Here is a 27,749-nt window from a genome sequence, read left to right as displayed (position 1 = left end):
TGTACTTAGATGATGTACTTAGAAGTGAGACCAACTGAATTCAGCGGGGCTTACTCCAAGTAAGTGCGGTTAGGATTGCAGCCCTTGTTATATCTCCAAGCTACCGTACATTTTCGTCTATAAGACGCCCCCATGTATAAGACGCTCCCTATTTTTGTGGATTCAAATTTAAGAAAATAGGGGGGAAATGGCTCAGAGTTGTTGAGCTTCTTTTGTGGAGGATTGCCCAGGATTGCCCAGAGTTTTACAGCTTTTTTGGGGGGGAGGGAGAATTGCCGAAAATCGCTCACCTGCAGCACCGACGATGAACGCCCACTTGACACAGTGACAGCAAATTGCCAACAGACCCTTCCCCAGCAGAAAATCTCTAACCCACCTGAGAAAAGTTGTCCACTGACAATCACAATTGCATGTGTCCCAAAACAGCAGCCACCAATCACAGCAGCGGAAGCCAATAAACAGCAGTGTTTGCTGCATAAACCAATCACCAACCTAATTAGAGTAGCAGCAGCCAATCCAAAGCAGCCCTTCTAGCAGCCAACAACTGTCACTGACAAGCTCCTGCTCATGGCTGCAGACAATCACCTGTCCACCCCATTCACTATCCATGTATAAGACGAGGCATGTTTTTTAATATTATTTTAGAGTAAAAAACCCCCTTGTCTTATACACTTAAAAATACAGTATTTGGACTAATTAATTGTCCTGTATAGCAGAAACTGGGTCTCTGTTCACATGTATGTATCAGTGTTCTTCTGCCATGGGTTCCCAGATATTTTGGGGCTACAACTCCTGTAATCCCTTATCATTGACTAAACCAGCAGGGAACTGATGGAAGTTGCAGTCCGACAACATTTGGGGGTCCAAAGTTGAAGATCATGATTGCATGACTGTTTGCTTGGACATCTGGCTCTTTAAATCAATGTATAGTCTTCTGGTCCAAGTATCAGTGGTGGTGTCTGTTTGGAAGTCTATCATCAGCAAACAGGGTTTCTTGTTGATGATTTTGGTTTCCTTCTCTTACAAAGAGCACTGCCTCCAGATAGACCCATTTAAAAAATAATAATTGTGCATTGTTTGATGACAAATACTACAATTTATTCAAGGGTATGTGTGTGCAGCAGCAGGGTAACCTAGTAGGCAATGTACATCGAGTGAAATCCCTGCCCCATCCCAATCTAGCTCAAAAATGCTATAAAGTTTTCGCAGTGATTTTTTTTTTTTAAATCACAAGTTGCCCCAGAAATGTGAAGAACTGAATTTAAGATTGGAAAAATGAGAAAGAACAGAAATGGACAAATTTATCCTTCCAGACCCACCTCCCTATCTTTTATTTCTCTTTTCAGAATGACCAGTAGCAAAGGATGACTGGCCTCCTGTATCTTCAGTGCAGATGTGAGAGAATATTGGAAGGTTCAGCTTACTCCAAAGAGGAGAGAAGCTGCACCCTCTGATATTCCCCATATGGAACAGAATCACAGATCATGTTGTCCAACCCTCTGCAATGCAGGAATATTTCACCCCATGTGGGGCTCAAACTCACAACCCTGAGATTCAGAGTCTCATGCTCTACTGACTGAGCTATGCTCAAGATGGAAGTAAAGTTGATCCGTGCTTGTGATCTGTTTCTTTCACCATCTTTGAAAATGCAAACCTTAAACAAAACTCCGATAGAAACGGGTGGGTGGTGGCGGCTGCAGGAGGAACACTTTAGCTTGGAAGTGACTCGCCCACTGAAGATCCGCGCTCCGAATGCTGCCAAATAGTTAAAGCAACTCAATATTGACGTCTCTAAATGTTAAGTGGGATGTTGTTTGCATTTCAAGGACAAGCTGGGAAGTTCCACCTTAAACAAATGGTTGTTTGTTTTGGCCAGGGAAGTTGATTTCATAGCCTACCTGATTTAAGCCTCCTCTTGATCATCTGGAGGTAATAATCAGTCTGTGGGTGTGTTTTGCTTTGCTTTGATTGCACGGCTTGGTTATAATGCTCCCTCATCCCCTAGCCACATTGAGAGGATCGACAGTGCCCTACAGACTAGTTGCATTGCTCTATTTCACAGTTCAACCTGCACATGTAGATTTCCCTACTCTGTGCTTGTTTTGGTTTGTTTTCAGAGCTAATTACAGCGCAGTGCTGCCAATGCACAGGTGTATCTGTCAGCCATGGCTTGCTTCAAACAACACTTTGCAAATGACACATTTAACTATTGTGGCTTGGAGCGAACCGAGACTGGCAAAAACGTGCAGGTGCAATGACACACCATGAATTAGTTGCAGAAACAAAAGTGAAGGGTGAACATTTGCATGAAAAGTAGGAGGGGACAGGTTAGTGTCAGCGTCCTAATGAATGCGGCCCACTTGCTGCTGCCCACTTTTAACGCAAGTTATTTATTTATTTCACAAAATTTATATACCGCTTGATTGTTAAAAACCTCAAAGCAGTTTACAAAAAGATAAAACAATAAAACGGAGAGAGAAAAAATCACAACCATATTTTAAAACATTCAGAAGTTGAAATAGTAAAGCAAATTATAATTACTTCAACTTTCTAAGCAGCTGGGTAGGCTTGCCTAACCAGGAATATTTTGGGTTCAGTTCTGGCATACATAAATAATAATTATTTTTTGTCTTTTGGTATCTCACTACCTACTATCCCTAAAAGAAAAGCTTCTTTTTTTGTTGAAAGCTATCTTAAACATTTTCTTCAATTCGTTGTGTGGCAAGGGTTTCTGGTTCAGGAATGGCTGCAGGTGTCGAACCAATTGCAATTGGTGAAAGACATTTCTAGCCCCTGAGATTAGCTGAACCTCCAGTGACAGAACTGTATCCAGAAGCACCCTCAAACTGGGAAGCTTCAGGGGGAGTGCAGCCCCATCCATCCAGGGTAGGCAACTGACCACTTTCTTGGACACAGGAGCTACTAATCCACAGTGCCTCCATCTTGGCAGGATTCAAACTCATCAGGGCAACCAAGGCTGACTCAGTTCTGTGGCCAGGCCTGAACCCAGGTTGGAATGGATCTAAATAATGAACACATTTACTTCCGGGTTTTCAGCGTTTGGGTTCTGAAACATTTGTCAATGGAGACGTTTGAGAACCGAGGTACCACTGTACTATGATTCATAAAAGCTTTTCAGAGTGGTTTACAGTAGTTATACATAAGACTGTATTTAAAAAATTAAAATCTGAAATAGGCCAGCTGTTGTCTTCTCTCCCTGTTCTTTTTCTTAACTTTATTTTTAAGTTTCTGAAAATACATATAGCAAGCCATCCGCATATACCCTCCAAGAAACATTCCATGCATATGCAGTGTAAATACTGCAGTCAAAAACTAGGTTTGTGAACAGTTTACATCAGTTAGGTGTCTTCTACTTTACCCAGTGGTCTGTTTGCAGCTGTAGCTGGACATTCTGGAGATTGAACCTAGGACCTTCTGTGTTCTACCACAGAGCCACAGTCCTTCCTCCTGCTCATAACTTGTGAATTAGACTCCCTAACTGATGAGTTAAAGTGAAGTTTAGTAGACCAAATAAGGCCATTGCCCTTTAATTGTGCCTCAATTTCTGCTCCCTTTGTCCAAGAAAGCTGACTCCCTCTGCCTTCGGGCCATGGGTTTCTCAGCTAGACCAGTCCTGGAGATCTTGGCAGGCAACGTGAGGCAGGATTGGTTGCATAAGCCTGCTTGCTCTGGAAATGCTTTGAATTGCCACAACAATTAAGAATCAGCAAGAGGAAGCAGGATTTCCCCACCCCATCTTAATCGTTGGCAAAAGGAGAAGGTTGAATTGTGCTTAAAAACACCTCTGAGCATGTGGCGGCCTGCTGTTGTCCCTTTCAGAATTGGGAGAGTTGATGGGTGCAGCCAAGGGTTGCAAGCAGAAGTAATTGAGCAACTGATTCCTTCAGACAAGGAACCAGGCTGCAAAGAGTGGGATTCCCTGGATGGGCATGCCATTGCTTTTCAGACATTTTTGGTGTAGTACTCTGCTGGCTTAGGGACATAGGAACTGAGGAACATAGGAAGCCGCCTTATCAGGACACTGACCTGTCTAGCTCAGTGTTGTGCACACTTACTGCCAGCAGCTCCTCCAGGGTTTCAGATGGGAATCTCTCTCAGCCGTACCTGAAGATGCCACATATTGAAGCTGGGACCTTCTGCATTTCAGAACAGATGCTCTACCACGGAACTGTGTCCCTTCCTTGATAATAACACTGAGCTCACTGGCAAACGCAGAAGTAGAGGGTCCTTTCATTGATAGTCACAGCCAGACCCCCTCACAGCCACAGTCCTTCTAAGGCAATACAAACTTTTGAGATGATATTATATTATAATTCCACAATCATAATAATTGGGGATGCATTGCGGCAATTGATGCAGCCCTCCATGGCCTGCCTTTCAGCTAGCTCTATTTTCTGTGCACATACATGCGATTTGGAGTGCCCCAGTGTCTTATTGTGGAGTGACTGAAGTTGTGCTTTCCTTGAAGTTCCATTGCAAGTAACAGAACTTTCACACCATTCTCTTGAAACTGAAACATCTTGGGTCGTGCCCCCCCCAGTGTATTTAAATGATTAGCTTTGGAGCATACAGATAACTCCTCAGAGTGACCCTAGGCCCTAGAAGCCAATCCTCAGTGGCTGACTCACCTTTCATTCTGACTCCAATCAGCACAAAGGGTGAGAAGACATCTTTTCTGTGGCTAAAAATCTCCCCTTCCATGTTGATCGAGTTGCTCTAGGATGCTGGAGACAGCGACCTTGCTGTGACCCTGCTTCAGAAATACCGTATTTTTCACTCTATAAGACGCACCAGACCATAAGGTGCACCTAGATTTTGGAGGAGGAAAACAAGAAAAAATATATTCTGAATCCCAGAAGCCAGAACAGCAAGAGGGATTTGGCTTCTGGGATAGCCGCACCAAGCCTCTTCAGGGCAGCGGGATGAAGGCTCCCCCTGCCTGAAGAGGCTGCACGCGGCTAAGGCAGAAGCCAGGAGAGGCACTTCGCTGAAGGGGCACTGCGTAGCTTTCCCTCTCTGTGCAGCGCCCCTTAAGTGAAGCGGGAGGAGGCACAGAAGGAGCCCCTTCTGTTTCTCCTCTGTCTTCACAGGACAGGCGCGTCGCTGAAGGGGCCCTTCACAGTTCTCCCTCTCTGCGCAGTGCCCTTCACTCCATAAGATGCACTCACATTTCCCCTTACTTTTTAGGAGGAAAAAGGTATGTCTTATGGAGCCAAAAATACGGTAGTAATGAGCCTTTAACCCCTTGCAACCTTGGACCCCTTTCCCTCTGATACGGAATCAGATCTTTGGTCCACCTAACACAGTGCTGTCTGCGCTGACTGGCAGTGAAATTCTAGCAGTTAATACCCACACAGAGATGCCAAGGATTGAACATCTGACCTTTTGGTGTGCAAAGCATCTACTCTGTGACTTAGGGATCATCCAGACTTTCTTTTGTGTTGCATTTCTGGGTACAGGTCCCAGCTTTAAAGCTCCAGTGTCTGAGCAATTATTATTTTTTGCCCCAGCACTTTCCCAGGGAAAACCCATGTTTAATGTTGAATTAGAGCAAATTGCAATGGTTTTCTTCGGATTGCTGTTTGCTCTGATTCAGCAGTAAGATGTGGGTTTTCCCAAGAGAAAGTGCAGTACCGAAAGAAAGAAAGAAAGAAAGAAAGAAAGAAAGACACTCATACAGTGTTAGAAACTCAGATATATAAAGGTAAAGGACCCCTGACAGTTAAGTCCAGTCACTTTACTGGCCAAGGGAGCCGACATTTGTCCGCAGTTTTTATGGGTCATGTGGCCAGCATGATTAAGCCACTTCTGGCAAAATCAGAGCAGCGCACGGAAACACCGTTTACCTTCCCGCCAGAGCAGTACCTATTTATCTACTTGCACTTTGATGTGCTTTTGAACTGCTAGGTTGGCAGGAGCTGGGACTGAGCAATGGGAGCTCACCCCGCCGTGGGGATTCGAACCGCCAATAAATAGATAAATAGGTACTGCTCTGGCAGGAAGGTAAATGGCGTTTCCGTGCGCTGCTCTGATTCGCCAGAAGCGGCTTAGTCATGCTGGCCATATGACCCGGAAAAACTGTCTGCAGACAAACGTCAGCTCCCTCAGCCAATAAAGTGAGATGAGCGCCGCAACCCCAGAGTCGTTTGTGACTCGACTTAACGGTCAGGGATCCTTTACCTTTACTTTTACATTTACCCCCAAACATGTCATTTCATATTTAATATTAAAATAGCACACAATTAGCCAGAAATAGTTTTTCCTTTCCTTTTCATGAAATAACACTTTTTTGTAGAGAGGAAAGTGTTAATATACTTTAATTCTTAAGCTTACAGAAGCATCTCAGGATCCCACCCCCCTGCAGGATGCGGTAAATGCCTCCGCCTTCCAGCTCATGGCTGAAGGCTAGCTAAACAGGAGGAGAGTAACTTGTTTTTCCACAGTGACTGGATCTTGAAAGGAAATGGCTTTCCTGTTTGAATTACTACTTAGAGAGCGAAAGCAAAGCCTCACAAATCATTTGTGGCCACGGTGTGAAGATCATTAGGAAGATGGAATGGAACTGTTGTGACGAACTTTGAAACATCTTCTGATAGTTGAGGGTTCCTTTCTTTCTGGGGGAAAAAAGGTAATGCATTCATATTCTCAAATGGTGAGGCTCTGTCTCTGTGGGAGAGCACACACTTTGCATGTAAAAGCTCCCATGTTCAAAATCTGGCATCTCCAGGTGTGGTCGGATGTTTCCAGACCCCTGTCTGAAAATCTAGAGGGCCACTTACTGGTCAGTGTATACAGTATTGAGCTAGAGATAGCTTGGCTTGGTATTAGATAGTTTCCTATATTGCTATTTTGCCCAGCTGAACTGGGGACAGACCATAGCTCAGTGGTTGAGCATCTGTCTTGGGTGCAAAAGGTTCCAGGTTCAAACCCCCAGGATCTCCAGGTAGGGCTGGAAATTCCTTCTGCATGATTGTTTGTAGATGGTTTGGGGTCACAGAAGCTTTCATTGAGTTAATAGATCCCATTGCATGGTTTGAGAATTTCTATCCAATTATGTGCCCCCCTCATCTGATGTATTTTATTTTATTTTATTTTAGCCTTCCCTTCCTTATAGTTTTTGCAGGTTGTTATAATGACATATATTTCTGTTGATGCTCTAGATGTCCCTTTAGCATGAGGGATTGGGCACTGTGGCCCTCCAAATGTTCCTGGGCTACAGCTCCCCACCAGCCCAGCCCTCATGGGCAGTCATCAGGGATTATGACATTTGTGTGCCAAGACCCCATGACTAGGGTTGCCATTTTTCAAAAGCTGTTGACCTTTTTTACGCAATTTTCACCCAGACACTGCTTCCGACTACAGTATTCTGTCTATGCCTGGGAATTTCTGGACATATGGCAACCCTACCCATGACCTCACAGTTCTCTAGGGGTAAATAACCAGACAGGACAACAACAGATGGTTTTCGGGGTTCAAATCAACCACACCTTTTATTGGTTACAGATGTGAGCATTTGGCATAGGCATTGGGTGAAGACAGATTTTATCAGATTATATCACTCCAGCCGGTCTGCTGGGAATTCATCTAAGTGTAAACCACCATTAGGGGGAGTCCTATGGCCTACATCAAATAGGTGTACCCCCCTGAGGGGTCCCCATTGGATGAGTGCTATGGCCCTAGGCATCAGACAGAAGCCACTCCCCCTGGATCCCTTTAACAGGATACCATTAACTAGGGCGGGGCAGGCAGAGGCTACTACCTTCCCTTCAGCCAATACATAGGCTTACCCAATGCCTAACCACCGGTCGAGCCAAAACCAACTCACCACCAAATTATTCACACCTGCAACCAACCCTTGACACACTCCATAATGTTATTTAACCAAATTTCATTGTCCAATTCAGACAGGTGTACCCCATCCTTGCGTTAGAAGTCCTCCTGGTGAAAGGTTGCCATTTAGGAGTTGCACCTTTGTGCAACTGAATGGTTGGCCTTCTTTCTTGCTCTATTGATACCTGCCAAGTGAGGGCTATCATGCCGATATCGCCTTTCCAACAGATGGGACCAAACAATGGTTATGTTTGGATGCAAGGCTAGGAGTCTTTCAAAATCCTCTTTATTGCTCCATGTGAGGTTGATGCCTTTCCTTAGACCCAGGTCACTTTCTAGAAGCTGGATGAAAGTAAGGCGATCCAATACTTCCAATACTGAGTTTGGGGACTGCACCAGTAAATGAGTCGTGGAACTTGTGGTAGTGTACATGACCTTTCACAGCTGGCCTTGCATTGAGGTTTTGACCAAATGCAGACCTGTGGAACATTTTCAGCCTATGCTCTTGGCTGTGTACTGCTGTGTATAATCACTATAAGGCTCACACCTCGGAGTTAATACTTCTTGGTGATTCATCAATAAACACCCAAAAAGAGTCTAGTTGCCTTTCCTACAGCACAATGCCTGGTAGCATCTTTTTTTATATATAGCATTTGAGAATTCCCATCATGTCAAATCTTGGAAATAATCAAAATAGCTCACCCCCTGGTTATTTTTATCCTCATGATAGATTTATGTAGGATTAAAAACTCTCTTTCCTTTATTTCCTTCCTGATTGCCTGTGAGATTATTTTGTTCCTACACTGGGAGGAATTAGTAATGCAACCTGTTTTGACTGAGAATCTGTTCAGGTCTGAGACATTCCAACCTACGATTCAAGTCTCTGTAATGCTACAGCTCACTTTATTTCTCCTTATGTTCTGTCCCTCTCCACATCACCCTTAGGAGTCAATGGAAAGGCCTTAAGACCTGGTGTGGAAAATCCAGCTTAATCATGGAACTGGATAAGTCTTCTGTCTGGGGATCATTCAAACAAAAAACAAGAAGGTTACAGAACTTCAGTATCAGAAGGACTAAGAAAAGCTCTTCTAAACTAGTGGAGACCAGGAAAAGGCATCCATTAGACCGGCGTCTTAGTTCCTCAGTACCGGACATGTTGGACGTGGAGACAGTTGTTGAAGAAGAAATGAATTGTTCACGTTCCAAGGCTCTGTCCACTTATTTCCCCAGTGGTTTTTCTGCAACGGAGATGTTCTTTCAGGAGAGCAGCAGCTCTTCCTCAAAACAGACTGGGGAGAAGTGGCAGTGGAACCAGCAGGAGACTGTACACTTGGAAATTGGAGTTGAGGAACCCATTGCTTGTGGCCCACAGTTGGACGTGAAGCGGAAATCCAGTGAAGATCTCTTTGAATTGTTGAAAAGAAGCAGTTTTAGCAGTGACCTTGCAGAAGATGTTCTTGAGGTAATGTGCCTGGGGGTTGACCAATGTCAGTGGGCTGGTTTAGACCTGATGCTAGAGGAAGGGGGGGAACCTTTTGCCCTTTGTGCCACATTCCCTCAAGGTTGTGGAGGGAAGGTCAGTTGGTGAGCCCCCAAAGGGGATCAAAACATTTATATGCTATATACACATCCGTGTTAATACTGTACAACAAGCATATCACTTAGGGGTGGGGGAGAAAGTCAGTTCGGTTTGCATTTAAAAATGAATTTATCTAATTCGCACTTTCTAAAACGGTATGCAAGCTGAAACACAGCACTCCTTTGAAATTTGTCCTTTTCCGAAATTTGCAAGGCAATTTGCCAACCAAGTAATGTGTACAAAAATGCAGATATCGGGATAATGTCTCCACAAAAATGCATGTGTTGATGAAAATAACATATAAAATGGCATTATTTTAGGGGAAATGGTATGCAAAAATGTATATGTTAAATATGCACAAAAACGCCGATGAATTTTCATGAGGACTCTCTCATCACAAACTGACACGGAAATGTGGAGAACTGATCTTAAAAATGGAAAGGTTAGAAAGCAAAACTGATATGGTCACTCATCCTTACACATTACACAGTCAACCAATCCCCATCCAATCCCCGACATTTCCCCTACAAATCCTCATATTGGTAGGGGAAATCTCGCCCTTCTTTGAACCTAGGATTTTGGGGACCCTTTAGTTGGAAAGAATGTGCCACCACAGCACTGGCCCAGATCTGACGCCAGCTGGCTGGTGATCCAGTTTGTGGGGTGGATTGTTTGGTTGCCCTTCCCCTTTACCTTGTGCACAGTGTGAAGTGTGAGCTAGTTCATAGGCCTGTATACGCAATTGCGTGGTTATCCATTCACCCTACAAACAGCAGCAACAACAATAAAACAGCAAATGCAGAAGGTCCCTGGAACCTCCAGGTAGGTCTGGGATTATCTCCTGTTTGAAACCCCCCAAAGTCGCTGCTAGTCAATGGTGGACAACAGATGAACCAATAGTCTAATAAGGCAGCCCTAATGTTCCTGTTTACTTCAACCCTTTATTCAGAATCGTGAGGACTGGAACCTTGGGAAAGTGCCGCAGCTTAGTGGTAGAGTATCTGGTTTGCACAGAGAAGGGTCTCAGGCTTAATCCTCAGTATCTCCAGGGAGGGGTTGGGAATGTCCTTCACCTGAAAACCTGCAGAGCTGCTGCTAATCAGTGTAGACCATACTGAGATATCTAGACCAAGTAATCTGGCTTGCATGATTGTGCGGTTTGGACCATAGTGTGTATGGGCTCAGAGCAGCAGGCTTGACACATTATGTATGCGAATGATGGGGGAAAGCATGTGACTTGGTCTGCTGTCCGGCGACATTCCTCACCTTGCTCAAAGATAAGCCCTTTTTTCCTTTTCGCACCTTCCTCTTTTCTTTCTTTTTTCTTTTTGCACTGAAATGGAACGTCGCCGCTGAAGGATTGAGCAACAGCAATACAATGCAAAGTCAATACAACCTCTGTTCTATTCTTTTCATAGCGTTCATATGGCGGAGGCTCCATCCTTGACTCCTCCAGCTCTTCTCAGCTGTTTGAGGAGCAGTCGGTGAGTGATACATTTTTTTAAAAAAAATGTATGCCAGGCTGTAAGCTGCAAATACCAGGTGCAGAGCCTCTGAAGCTTGTGTTAATCAAAATCACTTTTGTGGAATCTAGCAGTGGGCATAGCATAACAGCAAGGAATGTGGAAGAATTGTGGTGTGGTTAATAGTTCTCTAGGCAGGTGGAGGTGGGTTGGGTTCACCTCAACCTAATGGGAAAGGCTATGGCTCAGTGCCAGAGCATTTGACTTGCATGTAGAAGATCTGATTCAATAATGGCACCTCTAGGTAGGGCTAGAAAAGTCCCCTGTCTGAAATCTTGGAGAAGACAATATTGAGCTACATGGGCTTTGACTCAGTATGCTCCTTGGTTTCTTCCTTCCCTAAGACTGGATTCTTGTGTTACTCTCATGTTGCCTCCTGCAGAAGTAACCTTGTCTGCAGCACTAGTCCCCAATGGTGTGGTGACTAGCTCTGTAATTTCCTTTGGATGCACTGTGACCTAAGAGAAAGGTGAGGAACATTTTTCAGCCCAGGGGCTGCATGTCCTTCCAGAGGACACACATGGGCAGGTAAAAGTAGGTGGAGCAATAAACATGACTCTTACCTTAGTCGGTTATACAATCTTCCAGGTTAGGCTAAGACAGGCATCCCCAACCTTTTGCCCTCCAGATGTTTTGGACTACAATTCCCATCATCCCTGACCACTGGTCCTGTTAGCTAGGAATCATGGGAATTGTAGGCCAAAACATCTGGAGGGCCGCAGGTTGGGGATGTCTGGGCTAAGAGGTGGTGATTGGCCCAAAATCACCCTGTGAGCTTCATGGCTGAATGGAAATTGAACCTTGGTCTCCCAGGTCCTACTCTAGCTCTCTCTCATTATTATTATTATTATTATTATTATTATTTGACAAAGTAATAATCATACATAAATAAGAATAAAAATGTGCTCCACACCACTAAGACCACTTCATTGTAACTATCCAACCTCCCAAAATTTCAACACCTCTTGCAATGGTTTGACCCCTTTCCGTTTTAACAGTACAAATTCTACAAACACCCTCCATATCTCCTCAAAATCACTTCTCCTGAATATTCCCTGTCTTACCTTAATGGCACATGCTAATTTATCATTAATAGCTATGTCCCACACCTCTTTATACAATTCTTCCATTTTATATTCTGCTTGCCTCTTCCACTTCCTAGCTATCATAATTCATGCAGCTGTCAATAAATTTGTGAGCAAGTCCTTTGTGGCCTGTGAATCTTCCACCCCATCGTAAATTGATAATAATGCTGCCTCTAGACTTTTGGACAGCTTTAACCCAGTGATTTCTGTTATCTCCTTAAACACCCTTTGCCTGAAAAATAGTACATATTTACACCCCCACCACATGTGAATATCATTCCCAGTTTCCTGGCATCCCCTCAAACATAACACCGAATATTCCTTGTTTATTTGATTTAATCTGACTGGTGTTAAATACCATCTCCAAATTAATTTATATTAATTTTCTTTTATTCTTATAGACAACATTTCCAATGTACGATTCTCCCATATTTCCTCCCCAGCTTTGACTATCTATCTGCCCTGTCTATATACATATAGTTACTCTTGCTCTTTTAATGACTACACAACACTTGCTCCTCTCCCTATCCGTGTATTCATGTTACCTCTGCAAATGTAAATCCAGGGATCATTAAATCAATGGTCCAGATTAGATGTAATAGTCAAACTGGCCATTACAAAGGGCTTCACACTCATGTCTTCCAATTTACTCCTTCCCTTCTTGGGTTAAACTATGGTTTACCACAAGATCATGGGTGGCGCTGTGGTCTAAACCACTGAGCCTCTTGGGCTTGATGATCAGAAGCTTGGCGGTTCGAATCCCCGTGACTGGGTGAGCTCCTGCTGCTCGGTCCCAGCTCCTGCCAACCTAGCAGTTTGAAAGCACGTCAAAGTGCAAGTAGGTAAGGTAAACGGTGTTTCCGTGTGCTGCTCTGGTTCACCAGAAGCGGCTTAGTCATGCTGGTCACATCACCCGTAAAAACTGTCTGCGGATAAACATCAACTCCCTTGGCCTGTAAAGCGAGATGAGCACCGCAACCCCAGAGTTGTCTGCATCTGGACTTAACTGTCAGGGGTCCTTTACCTTTTACTTCCAGCTCAGAACTGAAAATCCAGTTCAAGCTATGGTTTCTGATTCTGATTTGGAGGGAAACTATGGTTTGTGTGAACCTGGAGAAGAAGTAATGAATTTGAGCACAAAGGGGGAAGCTTAGGATCTCAAAGCATCTCCCCAATGGCCAAGCCACAATTTGATTGTAGTGTCAGAATGAGACCAGTTTTACCCACTTTTAAAATGCCTAAACTACCCTTCATCCAAACAGATCCCAGAGTGGTATATACAACAACCACAAAATGAATTTAAAGTTGAGGATGGGGGGGAAATTGAGTTCAGTTTGCATTTGAAGGCAAACCTCCCAAATTCACACTTTTTGGAACAATACGCAGACGAAAAATAGCCATTCTTCAAAATCTGCACCTCCCTGAATTTTGCAGTGCTATTCTCCAGCCAAGTAATATGGATGAAAATGCGTATCCTAGAGTAAACATAACTACCATAAAGATGCATATGTTAGTAAAAGAAACCTGTAAAAATTCTTTCGATTGGGGAAAATTGCTTTGCAAGAGTGTGTGTGTGTCAGACAACATTGCATATATAAATGTCTATTTTAGGAAAAATTCACATTAAAATGCTGATGAAATTTCATGAGGATTTTTATTTATTTATTTTTGCTTTATTAGTTCCAACAAAAAACCCAAACAACCAACAAAAAAACCCCGCTTTAACACAATACATCTAAATACAATAATTTCCTAATACATGTCTTCCATAACGACTTTCCATCCCATGATACCTTATTACTTTTTAAATTGTCAGACTTATCTTTATCAATGCCAATACATCTTTATTCTCTTAAGGTTCTATATTTTCCTAATTTTCTACAGAAGGTAATCCAGGCCTGCCAATGAGTTAAAATTCTTGCAGTGCTTCCTGAGATACTTTCCTGAGATACTTTCTGTACAGGTCCCATTCCTTTATAAATGTTTATTCAGTCCGGTCTCTTAGTTTTTCCGTCATTTTAGCCAATTCTGCAAATTCTAACAGTTTTGATTACCACTCCAATTTCATCAGTATCACATCTCCATTCCAGTTTCTAGCTATTAGAATTCTTGCTGCCATGGTGGCATAAAGAAATATTTGGTATATCAGTGTCTTATGATGCCTAACAGGAAGGCTTCATTTTTTTTTTGCAAAGGTAATCTTCAATATCTTTTTGAGTTCATTGTAAACTGAATTTAAGGTTGGAAAAAAGAGAGAAACCGAGAAACCAAAATTGATAGACTTGCCCACCCCTCTTTAAGCTACAATTAAATGAAAGCATCATGAGCAATAGCGTTGTGAATAAGAAGATGATCCCAATGGAACCAGAAAAGGACAGAGTGATGGCAAATAAAATTGCCGGAGCACACAAATGATGGCAGTCAATGAAGGGCCTTGGATGATGACCTTAATGCCTAGGCAAGACACAACGTGTTGTCTCTACTTTTAGTGGTCTTTCATGTGGTCCTAGCTTTGAGATTCCTAGAATTGTGATAGGGTGGATCTGTGTTTAGTACATACTCTTTATGAGAAGTGAAACTGATGTATACATTTACTTTTGAAACTATTCCCACAGATGCTTGAGGAAGGAAGTGATGGTTTGAGCAAATTGCCGACCACATTTGCATATCTGTTAACAATACATCTGAAGGAAGGCAGAAACCTGGTCATCAGGGATCGCTGTGGTGAGTCATTCTCTTGCTATGAGTCATTCTCTTGCTAAGTACAATGCTGATTATTCTTCTTCCTCTTCTTCTTCAAAGATGTACAGATAATGGAGTGGTGCTTTAGCTGAGCTCTAGAGGGTAATAGCTCCAGGGGCCAATTTTGCAACTTCCTGTGCACCTGAGGGTTGGGTCTTATCCACATGTTATGATTTCTTGTACACATGATGGGATTTTGCATGGAAACTATTTCTTTGTATCAATTACAGTGGTGCCTCGCAAGACGAAAAGAATCCGTTCCGCGAGTCTCTTCGTCTTGCGGTTTTTTCGTCTTGTGAAGCAAGCCCATTAGCGCCTTAGCGGATTAGTGCTATTAGCGGCTTAGCGGGCTTAGCGAATCAGCTGATAAGCGGTTTAGCGGCTTAGCGGATCAGCTGATAAGCGGCTTAGCGGCTTAGCGGATCAGCTGTTAAGCAGCTTAGCGGATCAGCTGATAAGCGGCTTAGCGGCTTGGGAAAAAGGGGGGGGGAGGGAAAAAAACCCCGCAGGAACTCAAAAGACATTTTCGTCTTGCGAAGCAAGCCCATAGGAAATTCGTTTTGCGAAGCACCTCCAAAACGGAAAACCCTTTCGTCTAGCAGGTTTTCCATCTTGCGAGGCATTCGTCTTGCGGGGCACCACTGTACAGTGGTACCTCGGGTTAAGCACTTAATTCGTTCTGGAGGTCCGTTCTTAACCTGAAACTGTTCTTAACCTGAAGCACCACTTTATCTAATGGGGCCTCCTGCTGCTGCTGCACCGCCGGAGCATGATTTCTGTTCTCATCCTGAAGCAAAGTTCTTAACCTGAAGCACTATTTCTGGGTTAGTGGAGTATGTAACCTGAAGTGTATGTAACCTGAAGCGTATGTAACCCGAGTTACACTGTATTCAATCACTGGCCATGAATTACTTTTTCTGCTTTCTGACTTCATAGTTTCAAGCCTATCTTTGCGGCAACAAGAGCCACAAAATTGCTGCTTAAACAAAACAAAACAGAAGGGGAACAGTTCTCAAAATCTCGATGCTTCTTCCCAGTACTAAATTTTGCATTCATGGAGTAGTCACACGAAGTTGTCTTAGAGTGAGCTGGGATAATGGCTGAAAACTATCGAGGGAACCTGGGGTCCTCCAGCTGTGGTTGAGGCAGGATCTACTTTTGTGGGAAATACTAAGCTTTTGCTTTGCAAAATCTACTATACTTTTTATTTTACAGTATCCGCAGGACACTGGGACAAAATCTGTGTCTGCTTTGGTGGTGCCCTCTTGTGGATGTTCTTCCACGCTGCAGGAAAGACTTGTGATGCTTTAAACATTGCAAGACAGCAGTGAAAGACTGCTCACCTGCGCATCCATATGCACATATTTGCACATTTCTTGTGACAAAATTTCAGCTGTTTCATAAACTGGCAAAGTGTGCTCTGTATGCAGCAATTTCTGTCAGGAAAATGTATTTATATATTTATTTTAAAGCCTTTCTAAACCCCTTAATGTTTTTAAATTATGTACAGTATACAAACCAGTATCCAGTGTTGCCTAAAATCAACAAAACAGTATAAAGACATAAAAACAAATGAAACAGATCTAGGGAATTCATGCATATAAATCTGGGTTGAATCTTATGGTAAACAGGGAAAGCCTGGACAAAAAGGACAAGTCCTTGCAAGATGTATGACACAACTGATGGGGCAACAGCAGTAAATGTATGTTTTCTGATCACCACCCTGTGATATTCTGTAGAGTAGGGGTCAGCAACCTTTTTCAGCCATGGGCTGGTCTACTGTCCCTCAGACCATGTGGTGGGCCGGACTATGTTTTGGGAAAAAAATATATGAACGAATTCCTATGCCCCACAAATAACCCAGAGATGCATTTTAAATAAAAGGACACATTCTACTCATGTAGAAACACACTGATTCCCGGATTCCAGTAGTAGATAGGTAGCCGTGTTGGTCTGCCATAGTCAAAATAAAAAAATTCCTTCCAGTAGCACCTTAAAGACCAACTAAGTTAGTTCTTGGTATGAGCTTTCGTGTGCATGCACACTTCTTCAGATACGTATCTTCAGGTATCTGAAGAAGGGTGCATGCACACGAAAGCTCATACCAAGAACTAACTTAGTTGGTCTTTAAGGTGCTACTGGAAGGAATTTTTTTATTTTGACTGATTCCCGGAGTGTCTGTGGGCCGGATTGAGAAGGCGATTAGGTTGCCTACCCCTGATGTAGAGTGTCGCACCACAAGTAGAATTTCCCCAGATGATCTAAGTGATCTTGCAGGTCTATAGAGGGGCAGGCGGTCTTTTAGGTAACCTAGTCTCGATTTGCTCAGGGCTTTATAGTTATTATTATTATCATTATTATTATTATTATTATTACAGCTACTACTGTTTTTATATCCCACCGTTTTTCCCTAGGAGCTCAAAGTGGCACACACACTTCCTCCTCCTATTTTATCCTCAGAACAACCCTATGAGGTACTGTAGGTTAGGCTAAGACGTAGGGACACACCTAAAGTCACTCAGTGAACGTCATAGTTGCTTGGGGATTTGAACCCTGGTCTCCTAGGTCCAGCACTCTTAACCACTATACCACACTACAGCCATGGCTTTGTAGCTGATTGGCAGGCAGTGCCGTTCTCCCAGCATATCTATAATATCTGCATGTCCTGGTGCTCCACTCAACAACTTGGTTGCGGTGTTCTACACCAGCTACAGCTCCTGGACCAATCTCAAGGGAAGCCCTACACAGAGTGCATTACAGTAGTCCAATCCCTGTCCTGGAAAGGTGTGGTTGGTGTTTCAACCTAATCTAATAATAGCCCCTCCTCACCACAGAAGTCTCAGAAGCCTACAGTGACAAAAGTTGTACCTAGGAGCACCCACAACCTGTGCATCTGTTTCTTCAGAGACAGGTGAACTCCCAGATCTGGGAACCCCTTACCCAGAAAGATTCCATCTTACCATGATTTGGCCTCATTTTATTGGCCTTCAACCAGGCCCTGACCTCTTCTGATTCAGATGTAACCAGGAAAATATAGCATACAGATGCCCAAATCTCCTATGAGTGCTTCCAGTGGTTGAATGCAAAATGGCATCCAAAGGGGTAGGGGGAGGGTTAACTCCTCCTCTTCCACTGCTAATAGTCGTGACAGGATCATGGGCTCTCCTGCTAGTCATGTCTCATTGGACATCAAGATGAGTTGTTTTGCAGACACCTTTACAATTCAAGCACCCAGAAAAATAAACAGAAAGGCAGTTCCTTATTCTCAGGCTTTCAGTGATTGCCACAGTGGCAAGCAGGCAAGAATTTGCCCTGAGGACTAATTCACACATGATAGTTTTAGATGCATAGATAAGAATGAAAAAGCAAAGTCATGCACCGACAGGCTTGTCGATGAGTTTGTGCTTGCTGCTTTTGCTATGTGAAATGGCTCTTGATCCCATTGACTAGTGGTATATGCACAAACAAACCTTCGACCACTGCAGCAGTGTTAGACTTGGTTTGGGTCATCTGGTTCCCTGTGTACCTTTCTGCAGAGATCCAGACAGCCCATATCCCCAACATCATGGACACGTTTCCAAATTCGTGGAGGACAAGGCTATCCATGCTACTAGAAGAGTTTGGATTTGATATCCCGCCTTTCACTCCCTTTAAGGAGTCTCAAAGCGGCTAACATTCTCCTTTCCCTTCCTCCCCCACAACAAACACTCTGTGAGGTGAGTGGGGTTGAGAGACTTCAAAGAAGTGTGACTGGCCCAAGGTCACCCAGCAGCTGCATGTGGAGGAGCGGAGACGCGAACCCGGTTCCCCAGATTACGAGACTACCGCTCTTAACCACTACACCACACTGGCTCTCAACTAGCCACAATGGTTATTTTCTACTTGTACTGTCAGAGTCAATATGCCTCTCAGTGCCAGTTGCTGGATGGCCTAGATGCTGTGTTGCCCTTGTCCAGCTTTCAGGCTTCTCATAGATGTCTGGGCGGTCACTGTGAAATACCTCTTTTGCCCGGTATTTGAATCGATCGATCGATTGGATTTATATTCCACCCTTTTCTCCAAGGGGCTCAAGGTAGTGTATATGGTCCCCCTCTTCCTGCATTTAATCGCCACAACAATCTTGTGAGGTAGGTTAGGCTGAGAGGCAGGTCTTAATCCAGTACTCTAACCACAAATCAAACTGGCGCACGCTCTCTCTCTATATATTCCATTTTGTAATATGCAAATGTATTTTTGGAATTTTTGAAGAGGAATTAAAGAACCTTTTAATGAGGGTGAAAGAGGAGAGCGCAAAATATGGTCTGAAGCTCAACATCAAAAAAACGAAGATCATGGCCACTGGGCCCATCACCTCCTGGCAAATAGAAGGGGAAGAAATGGAGGCAGTGAGAGATTTTACTTTCTTGGGCTCCATGATCAGTGCAGATGGTGACAGCAGTCACGAAATAAAAAGACGCCTGCTCCTTGGGAGAAAGGCGATGGCAAACCTAGACAACATCTTAAAAAGCAGAGACATCACCTTGCCAACAAAGGTCCGTATAGTAAAAGCCATGGTTTTCCCAGTAGTGATGTATGGAAGTGAGAGCTGGACCATAAAGAAGGCTGATCGCCGAAGAATTGATGCTTTTGAATTATGGTGCTGGAGGAGACTCTTGAGAGTCCCATGGACTGCAAGAAGATCAAACCTCTCCATTCTGAAGGAAATCAGCCCTGAGCGCTCACTGGAAGGACAGATCGTAAAGACTGATGTTGGGAAAGATGGAGGGCACAAGGAGAAGGGGACGACAGAGAATGAGATGGTTGGATGGTGTTCTTGAAGCTACCAGCATGAGTTTGATCAAACTGCGGGAGGCAGTGGAGGACAGAAGTGCCTGGCGTGCTCTGGTCCATGGGGTCACGAAGAGTCGGACACGACTAAACGACTAAACAACAACAACAACAAAATATATTTTGAAAAAAAGGGAAGAAAACTAGTGTGTCCTGATTTCATTAACTTTTGCCTTTTTTATTTTCATTTCCCCCGTTGTGGTATTTCCACTGATTTCAGGACACACCTACACAGTGAGAAACTCTGGGAAAGTTCAGAGGCAGTTCTCCTTTTAACTGCTAGAGGGCAGTAGTAACCATTTAAAACACCATATCTGCCTCTAATATGAGAAACGTTAAATGCCAATTGGATAGTACAGGCAGTGCATTTGTGATGCTAGGAAGTTCTCACTGCAGAAGGAACTTTCCAACAATCTGCCCAAAATGCGTACAGAGAGAATGGAACAGGACTTGAGACTAGGGCTCAAAACCTTTCTCTCTTATAAGAATGGCAAAACTGTGCATGGATACAGTGGTGCCCCGCAAGACGAATGCCTCGCAAGACGAAAAACTCGCTAGACGAAAGGGTTTTGCGTTTTTTGAGCTGCTTCGCAAGACGAATTTCCCTATGGGCTTGCTTCGCAAGACGAAAACGTCTTGCAAGTTTGTTTCCTTTTTCTTAACACCGTTAATACAGTTGTGACTTGACTTCGAGGAGCAACTCATAGAATGCAGTGTGGTAGCCTTTTTTGAGGTTTTTGAAGACTTTGGTGATTTTTGAAGCTTTTCCAAAACTTTCCCGACACCATGCTTCGCAAGACGAAAAAAATCGCAAGACGACAAAACTCGCGGAACGAATTAATTTCGTCTTGCAAGGCACCACTGTATTTCAGATTAGTCTTGGGCCTAAACATGCCAATAACATATAATTTCACTGGAAACATAGGCAGAGGTCATGCTACTGGGGTATTGTTGCTACTACTATTTCTTAAATTTTTGATTTTTTGATAGCCTAGGTGACATACCAATTAGAACATTGGACTTCGACCTGACTGATAAATTAATTGTAATAATAATCATAATTTTAATATTCCTCTCACAGGACTATAATTTCCAGAGTGGCTTAACAACCAATCGTTCTCATAATTCACAATTCAGGTTTTAGAATTCATACTCTGTCCCGCCCCTTATATTAGATGCCATTCATCTGTGTTAAGTAAATTATACTGCCTAATATTTTTAGGTAATACACAAAACAAACAAATGTAGAAATTATTTACACTCAAGCTAGGAAGAAAGGCAGAGCTCCGGATAAATTTTCAATGTGCCCTATTTTTATTTTTAAATGAAACAGTAGCATTTAGTGGTAGTAACATTTGCCAGCATTTATGGGGGTTGTTTGAAGGGCAAAAAATGTATAGTTCATATTGTTTTCCTCTCAGCTTGTGCTTGCCTGCTTGAAGGGAAAACATAGCTATGCTGAAAGCATGTAGGTTAGAGAAAAAACACCCCCACAAAGTTTACAAGGGAAAAATATTTATTTATTTTATTTGTTTCCTAAAATGCACATACCTCTTGATTGTAAAACAACAAAGCCATTTCCGAGCCTCGGGAGGAGAGGGTGTTGCGGGCTGGCCCCTCCCACAAGCGCGGGGCTGGAGTTTAGCCCCGCGAGAGCCAGGGAATCCCCGGGGCGTGCCTCTCTGCCTTCCCCCTGCCCGCCAATCGGCGGGCCGGGGAGGCGTGGCCTGGGTTATTTAAGGCCAGGCACGCCCCGGGATCTCCCTCTTCACTCCTGGGCAGCGAGAAGGTTTGCAGCGAAATTTTTATTCCACCGTTTTTTTTTCCGGCACCGTTTTTCTTCGGCTGATCGCTTCAAGGATCCCAACAACAACCCCCCCCCCACTTGAAGCTGTTTGCAAAATGGAAAAAAAATGGAAATAGCAGTAAAAACAGTTAAAAACAACTATTTAAAATATTTTAAAAATAATATTTAAAATAACATTAGACTTAAAAAGAGATAGAAACACATCAGCATATCCGTACCTGGACAGGCTTGCCTAAACAAAAACGTTTTTAGCCAAAAAGGGTACAGCGAAGAGCCTGTCTGGTGGTCAGTTGGCAAGGAGTTCCAAAGGTTGATTGCTGCCAAACTAAAAGATTGATCGCTTACAATTGCGGAAATGGGTATTATGTGTTGCATGTAACAGTTCCAGGTATAGCATATACAGTCGTACCTTGGATCTCTAACACCTTGGTTGCCAAACAAATTGGCTCCTGAACAAGTGAAACCCAGAAGTGAGTGTTCCGGTTTTTGAACAATTTTCAAAATCCTGCAGCTAATCAGAAGCCGTGCTTTGGTTTCCGAACGTTTTGGAAGTCAAAGGGACTTCTGGAACAGATTCCATTTGACTTCCAAGATACGACTGTATATTTGTGGCTGGGGAAACCCAGCCAGATGGGCGGGGTATAAATAAATAATAATGATAATAATAATATTAATTAATTTATTTAAAAACAGATGTTCTTGGGCTACAAAGTATGGAGGGGAAGTGAACATATATTTGTTTAAAAAATTAAGTTCTTGGACTACTGTGTAGGATCTCGGCACAGATGGGAAACATAGCTGTGCCGGCAGCACGCAGGTTAGAGAAAATATCCGTGCAGAGTTCAGGAGGGAAGGCCAAATGGACATATTTTGAAACGGGGAGTCGCCTGGCTACCGGTTCGGATCTTGGCAGCCGGCTCTCTGCTTACGGAAATGCCTCTTAGGCCCGTTGTTTGCAAAGCTGCCGATTATTGGGGTTAAAGCCTGACTGTCGGCTGACGCGGACGGCCCATCACTTGTTCATCCTTGGCGTCGCCATCTCAAGCAACGGAGGCTCCTTCCTCCTTTCGCCCGTTGACTCCTTTCTCACCCCTCCTCTTGGCTGGCTTGCCTAGTAGAGACGTTACTTTCTTGACAGTGAGACAATTTCTTCTTCTTCTTCTTCTTCTTCTTCTTCTTCTTCTTCTTCTTCTTCTTCTTCTTCTCCTTCTCCGGGGTGGGCGTTGAGAGAGAGGCCCTCCCTCGCTTGCTGTGTTCAGTGCTTTTCTCTCGCCTCTCCTCTTTCTCCCCCCCCCCCCGGCGCCTCTCAATTATTTCCCCCCTCACAATTAACGTTCTCCTAACTTGACACTCCTACCCCCCCACCCCCCGTTTTGGTGCTGTCAAGCGCCGTCCCCCCTTTTTCTCCCTATTAATTCCAGACATTAATATTTTCTTTCACGCAAGTGCTGCCGTTCACCCGTGAAACAGTTTGAACATTATGTAGCTGTCAAGATACCTAGGGATTACCCGGCGTGCTTTGCCTCCGTAAGTGACACCGCCGAGGCCCTGCTTCTGAGATGTTTATTTTGAGAGTAAGCTGACAAGCATGAAGTCCTGATCCCAGGGAGGCAATCTCATTTAATTAAAAGGCTCTTTCATTATAGTTCGCCTCCCGCCGCCCACCCCCCTCAACCGCCCACCAACCCGTCCGTCCCCCCCGATGCACGCTTAAAAAAAAGAAAACTAACAGAAACAACAAAAACCCTTCGTTTTGCACGAACGGCATTGTTTTACAGTAAGGGAAGGCGGGGTAGCAGCCGTGGGGATGTTCCGGCAACCGTAAAACTTCCAACGTTGATGTGAAAAACGCAGAATATCCCCACAGAGAATGTTTTCCTCCCCTTCTCGAAGAGGAGAGGTTATTTGGGGATTGAATATTGCATTAGCCGAAAAAACATATTGTCTCTGTTCATTTCCTTTCTTCTTTTTAAGAACTGCTTTGTTGTGCGGTTCTTGTTCCATTTAAGAAATAGATAAGGAAATGCGTTTGGACCAACCTGCCTTCAATCTCCTTATTCATGTTTTCATTCTACCAGTTGCTTTCCTGGCCTCCTCCAGATATAGCCTTTTTAATGTAGTTAATAGTTGAGGGACTTCTTCTTTTTTTAATTATTATTAATATGCCGGCAGCCTCTGCTTATCAGGGAGATAAGGGCCGGCTCTTCTCTTGAGCCTTCTTGCCCCCCCTCCTTTATTTTATTTTTAAGAAAGGAGAGAAGGGACCGGAATATTTAAGAGAAATTAACAATAGAACGTAAGGCAAATCACCTCTGTTCATCTCATTTCTAAGCATTGAAACATCCTCTGGAAGGTTATTGGAAATGCTTAACGCTCAGCGGTATTATCTGTGGAGCTTTGCCCTTCTGTGAATGTGCAATGATAGTAGTTTCTCTTCCCCTGCATTAAATAAAGGGATATCCAGTTCTAAGTTGACTGATCCATGGAAGCTTATGGCCGCGTTCACACCACACATTTAAAGCACTATGATGCTGCTTTGGTTTCCCCTCAAAGAATTCTGGGGGCTGTAGTTTGTTAAGGGTGCTGAGTGTTGTTAGGAGGCAACTATTCCACTCACCGAGCTGCAATTCCCAGAGAGGGAACTCTGGGAATTATAGCTCTGTAAGGGGAATAGGCCATAAAGAAGGCTGATTGCCGAAGAATTGATGCTTTTGAATTATGGTGCTGGAGGAGACTCTTGAGAGTCCCATGGACTGCAAGAAGATCAAACCTCTCCATTCTTAAGGAAATCAGCCCTGAGTGCTCACTGGAAGGACAGATCGTGAAGCTGAGACTCCAATACTTTGGCCACCTCATGAAAATAGAAGAGTCCTTGGAAAAGACCCTGATGTTGGGAAAGATGGAGGGCACACGGAGAAGGGGACGACAGAGGACGAGATGGTTGGACAGTGTTCTTGAAGCTACCAGCATGAGTTTGACCAAACTGCGGGAGGCAGTGGAAGACAGGAGTGCCTGGCGTGCTCTGGTCCATGGGGTCACGAAGAGTCGGACATGACTAAACGACTAAACAACAACAAGGGGAATAGGGGTCTCCTAACAACAGTTAGCACCCTTAACTACAGCTCCCAGAATTCCTTAGGAGGAGCCATGACCGTTTAAAGTGGAATCATAGTGCTTTAAATATATGATGTGAATAGAACGTGGCATCTCTCTGTCTCTCTCTTTCTCTGGCTGAGGTGGGAATGGACGGAGCAGAGATGTTACAGGTGGCAATGTTACAGGTGGAACACAATACTCATTCCACACTTGCAAGAAATCAATCCATTTATAAACTTGGAAACCAATCACAGGTTTCCTTACAGTCAAGTGGTACTTAAATTTTGTTAAATAAACAGTGCTGAAAGCGTGGTTGTGCATTATGTATTAATTATTCCTTACTATATTCATATATCTTGACCGTAAAAGCAAAACAAACCTCAACATGTTTCGTGGTTTGAAACAACGTGTTTGAAAATGAAATTTTCAGCAAAAAAAAAAGCCCAGTTAAAACAAGAATTCAAAATCTCGAAAAATAATAAAAACCAGCAATAAGCTGAAAGCCAGATCAAAACACATTGTCAGCATTCTATATTTCTGGGTAGGCTTGCTTAAACAAAAAAGTTTATAGCAGGTGCTGAAAAGAGAACAGCGAAGGAGCTTGCCTGATTCCAATCGGCAGGGAGTTCCGAAGTGTGGGTGGTGCCAAATTAAAAGTTTTATTTCTCAGAAATGTGGAACGAGTAACAATGCCAGTTCCATGTCTAACAGCACCGATACCATCATAATCACAAATCACCACGAATGTACGATAAAAAGGACACCTGGAGAGGTCCCTTAATTAACTTAATCCTCTTCTCATTGTAGAGTGCCAAGATACACCCTTTGGGAATTACTGGTTTAACCTGATAGCCAGGATAACGCTTTTTAGATCAACTGAATTCTTTTCGTTCTTTCCTTGTTCAGGTACAAGTGACCCTTATGTGAAGTTTCAGCTGAATGGGAAAACGCTTTACAAAAGCAAAGTCATCTATAAGAACCTGAACCCTGTTTGGAATGAAACTGTCATGATTCCAATACAGGCCGTTGACCAAAGACTCTGCGTGAAGGTAAGCTGTTGATTGGAGCTGCCGCTGAATTTTGCCTAAAATGGCCTGGGGAGGGCTGGCTTTTGACCACATTAAGCTAGAACCTTAGGTATGAGAACCCCATCTGGATGCTGATAACTTTTCTTTGACGATCCATGCTCTGGCAACCCTCCTCTCTGGATTCCTGCGATGCATTGTATATGAGGTTGTCTTTGAATGTCCCCGTTATCATCAGAGAAATGTGGGAGGGTATGGGAAGGTGGTCTAGGAGCTTCACTTGGGCCCCATATTTAAAGCAGTGTGTGATGAATATGGGTTGCTCGTGCGTAAGTTACTGTCACTCCTGGCTAAGTTGGCTTGTTAAACCTTTCCTGTCTGGACAGCCCTTCACTTTGTGGCTGCCTCAGTCGCTAGCAGAATCCGTCAGTGGGCGTTTCTTAAACCTTTTCCAGCATAAAAGCTGTTTGACGCCACGTCTCCTCCTACTCTCCCTGCGTGGAAGTCTTCTGCGCAGGGAGGGTGTGGGTAGTGGAGGACCCGTGCTCTCCCCGCTGGTGTCCAGCGAAGAGTCCTGGAGCCCTCTCGCCGATTCCCCCATCTGCCCCCCTTTATCCCTGGTGTTGCGCTGATTTCCTTCCCCAGCTGAGCTGCCTCTCTGCCTGCTGGGTCCCTCTCCAGCATCACTTGAGAGCCTTCCCTCCGCCTCTGGCTCCGATGTCAGTTCCCTGACACAGTGTTATACCACTATGAACAGGCATGGCACCTCCCCCCAAAAATCCTGGGATCTGTGGTTTGTGAAGGTGCTGATGAGTTATATTTGGCGATCCCCGAATCCACTTACAGAGCTACAATTCTCAAAGTGGCTTGACATCTCAGTCCCCATCTCAGAGAAGAGTCTGGTTATAGATATGCTAGATTTTAGTGTGCATTTGAGATTCTCGTTTTAAATGGTCTTATTTATCATTTGTTCATCGCTCCGCAGACACATGTTACTGGTGGCTCGTAGATAGAATAAATACACAAATGAAACCTCTCACACCTGAGGAATTATCTTTGAGATGTGCTGTCTACAAGCAGATGGCATCTTGAAAATGCAGAACAGATGATGTTCTCGACTGACGTTGATTCGATTTGAGAATGGCCTCAGAACTTTGCAATTCCCCTCTGTGTTTCTTCTCTGGGTTAACATATTTGTAGACAGAGTGAGTTTTTACCCAGAGTGGCCATAGATAATCTATTCTAGCCCTTCACCCATAGGTAGAGTTTACTACATAGCAACCCCCAGTCCATTTCCTGCATATCTAGATAGGTTCTAATTCTCAGCGTAGTTCTTTTCCCGATGGAAAGAAGCAAGGCCAGACCAGCACTTTATCAGGAGTGCCACTCTTAATAGGAAGGAGCTAGATTTTTATAGTATTTCAAAAGCCTGCCTAACTACCAGTGGTGATAGGAGGAACCCCCCCCCCCATCTGTACATAATAGGCAAGGGTTGTATTCTTCTGTCAGCAATTTGCATGCAGAGAAGGCTTTGGGTTCATTCCATGAGTTGAATAGGATCTAAAATGCAGCAGTCTGATTGGTCCGCAAGAGCCACCCAATCCAACTCCAGGTAGAAATGAATCCGCAACCTGATTGGCCTACAGGAGAATCCCAGAAATAGCCAATCATGTGGGACCCATTGTGTAAATAATGTATATAAAGCAGACATTTCAGGGGAACTTCCATTCCTCACTACTATGAGCTGAATAAAGGGCATGAAATCCACACTCTACTCCGAATATATTTCAATAGCATTTCAACATTGGGTTAGGAAAGACATGTTTCTGAAACTCTGGAGAGCCCTTGCCAGTCTGTGAAGATAGTGCTGAGCTAAATGGATCAGAATCATAGAATTGTAGAGTTGGAAGGGACCCCAATGGTCATCTAGTCTAACCCCTGCAATGCAGAAATCTCAGCTAAAGGAACTTGACTTTGGTACAAAGGAGCTTATAGTCCTAACTTTCTGTTGAAAACTGTCTCTTATCCATAGAACAAGCCTTCGTAATAGCTGTTGTGAGCACTGCCTATAGATAAAAACACCTATTTCTGGGCATAATCTCAATGAATAGTTTTAACTATCGGTATGTTAGGAACCATCTGTCTGAGGGTGGCAAAGGCAAGCTTTATGCCTTAAAAAACACACACACAACACCAGCAACTTTGAAAGTTAAC

The 27,749-nt window shown here is 43.7% G+C and overlaps 1 protein-coding gene across 7 annotated transcripts in view; it reads left to right on the top strand.

The window, feature by feature from the left end:
* The window catches only part of MCTP2 (multiple C2 and transmembrane domain containing 2), a 120,377-nt gene that overhangs the window by 13,817 nt on the left and 78,811 nt on the right, over nt 1-27,749 (top strand). For 3 of the 7 annotated variants that reach the window (XM_081171088.1, XM_081171092.1, XM_081171093.1), the window contains exons 2-5: nt 8,797-9,313; nt 10,849-10,914; nt 14,654-14,762; nt 25,417-25,559. In XM_081171088.1, coding sequence (XP_081027214.1) covers nt 8,846-9,313; nt 10,849-10,914; nt 14,654-14,762; nt 25,417-25,559 — 786 coding nt within the window. In that variant the 5' untranslated portion in view covers nt 8,797-8,845. Of the gene's footprint in view, nt 1-4,168; nt 4,300-6,488; nt 6,650-8,796; nt 9,314-10,848; nt 10,915-14,653; nt 14,763-25,416; nt 25,560-27,749 lie in introns of those variants that run through there. The other 4 variants (XM_081171090.1, XM_081171091.1, XM_081171094.1 and 1 more) reach the window with 3 other exon arrangements.

The sequence above is a fragment of the Podarcis bocagei genome (assembly GCF_964188305.1).
Source record: "Podarcis bocagei genome assembly, chromosome: 14".
Classification (NCBI taxonomy): Eukaryota; Metazoa; Chordata; class Lepidosauria; order Squamata; family Lacertidae; genus Podarcis; species Podarcis bocagei.
This window is presented reverse-complemented; position numbering and strand designations above follow the sequence as displayed.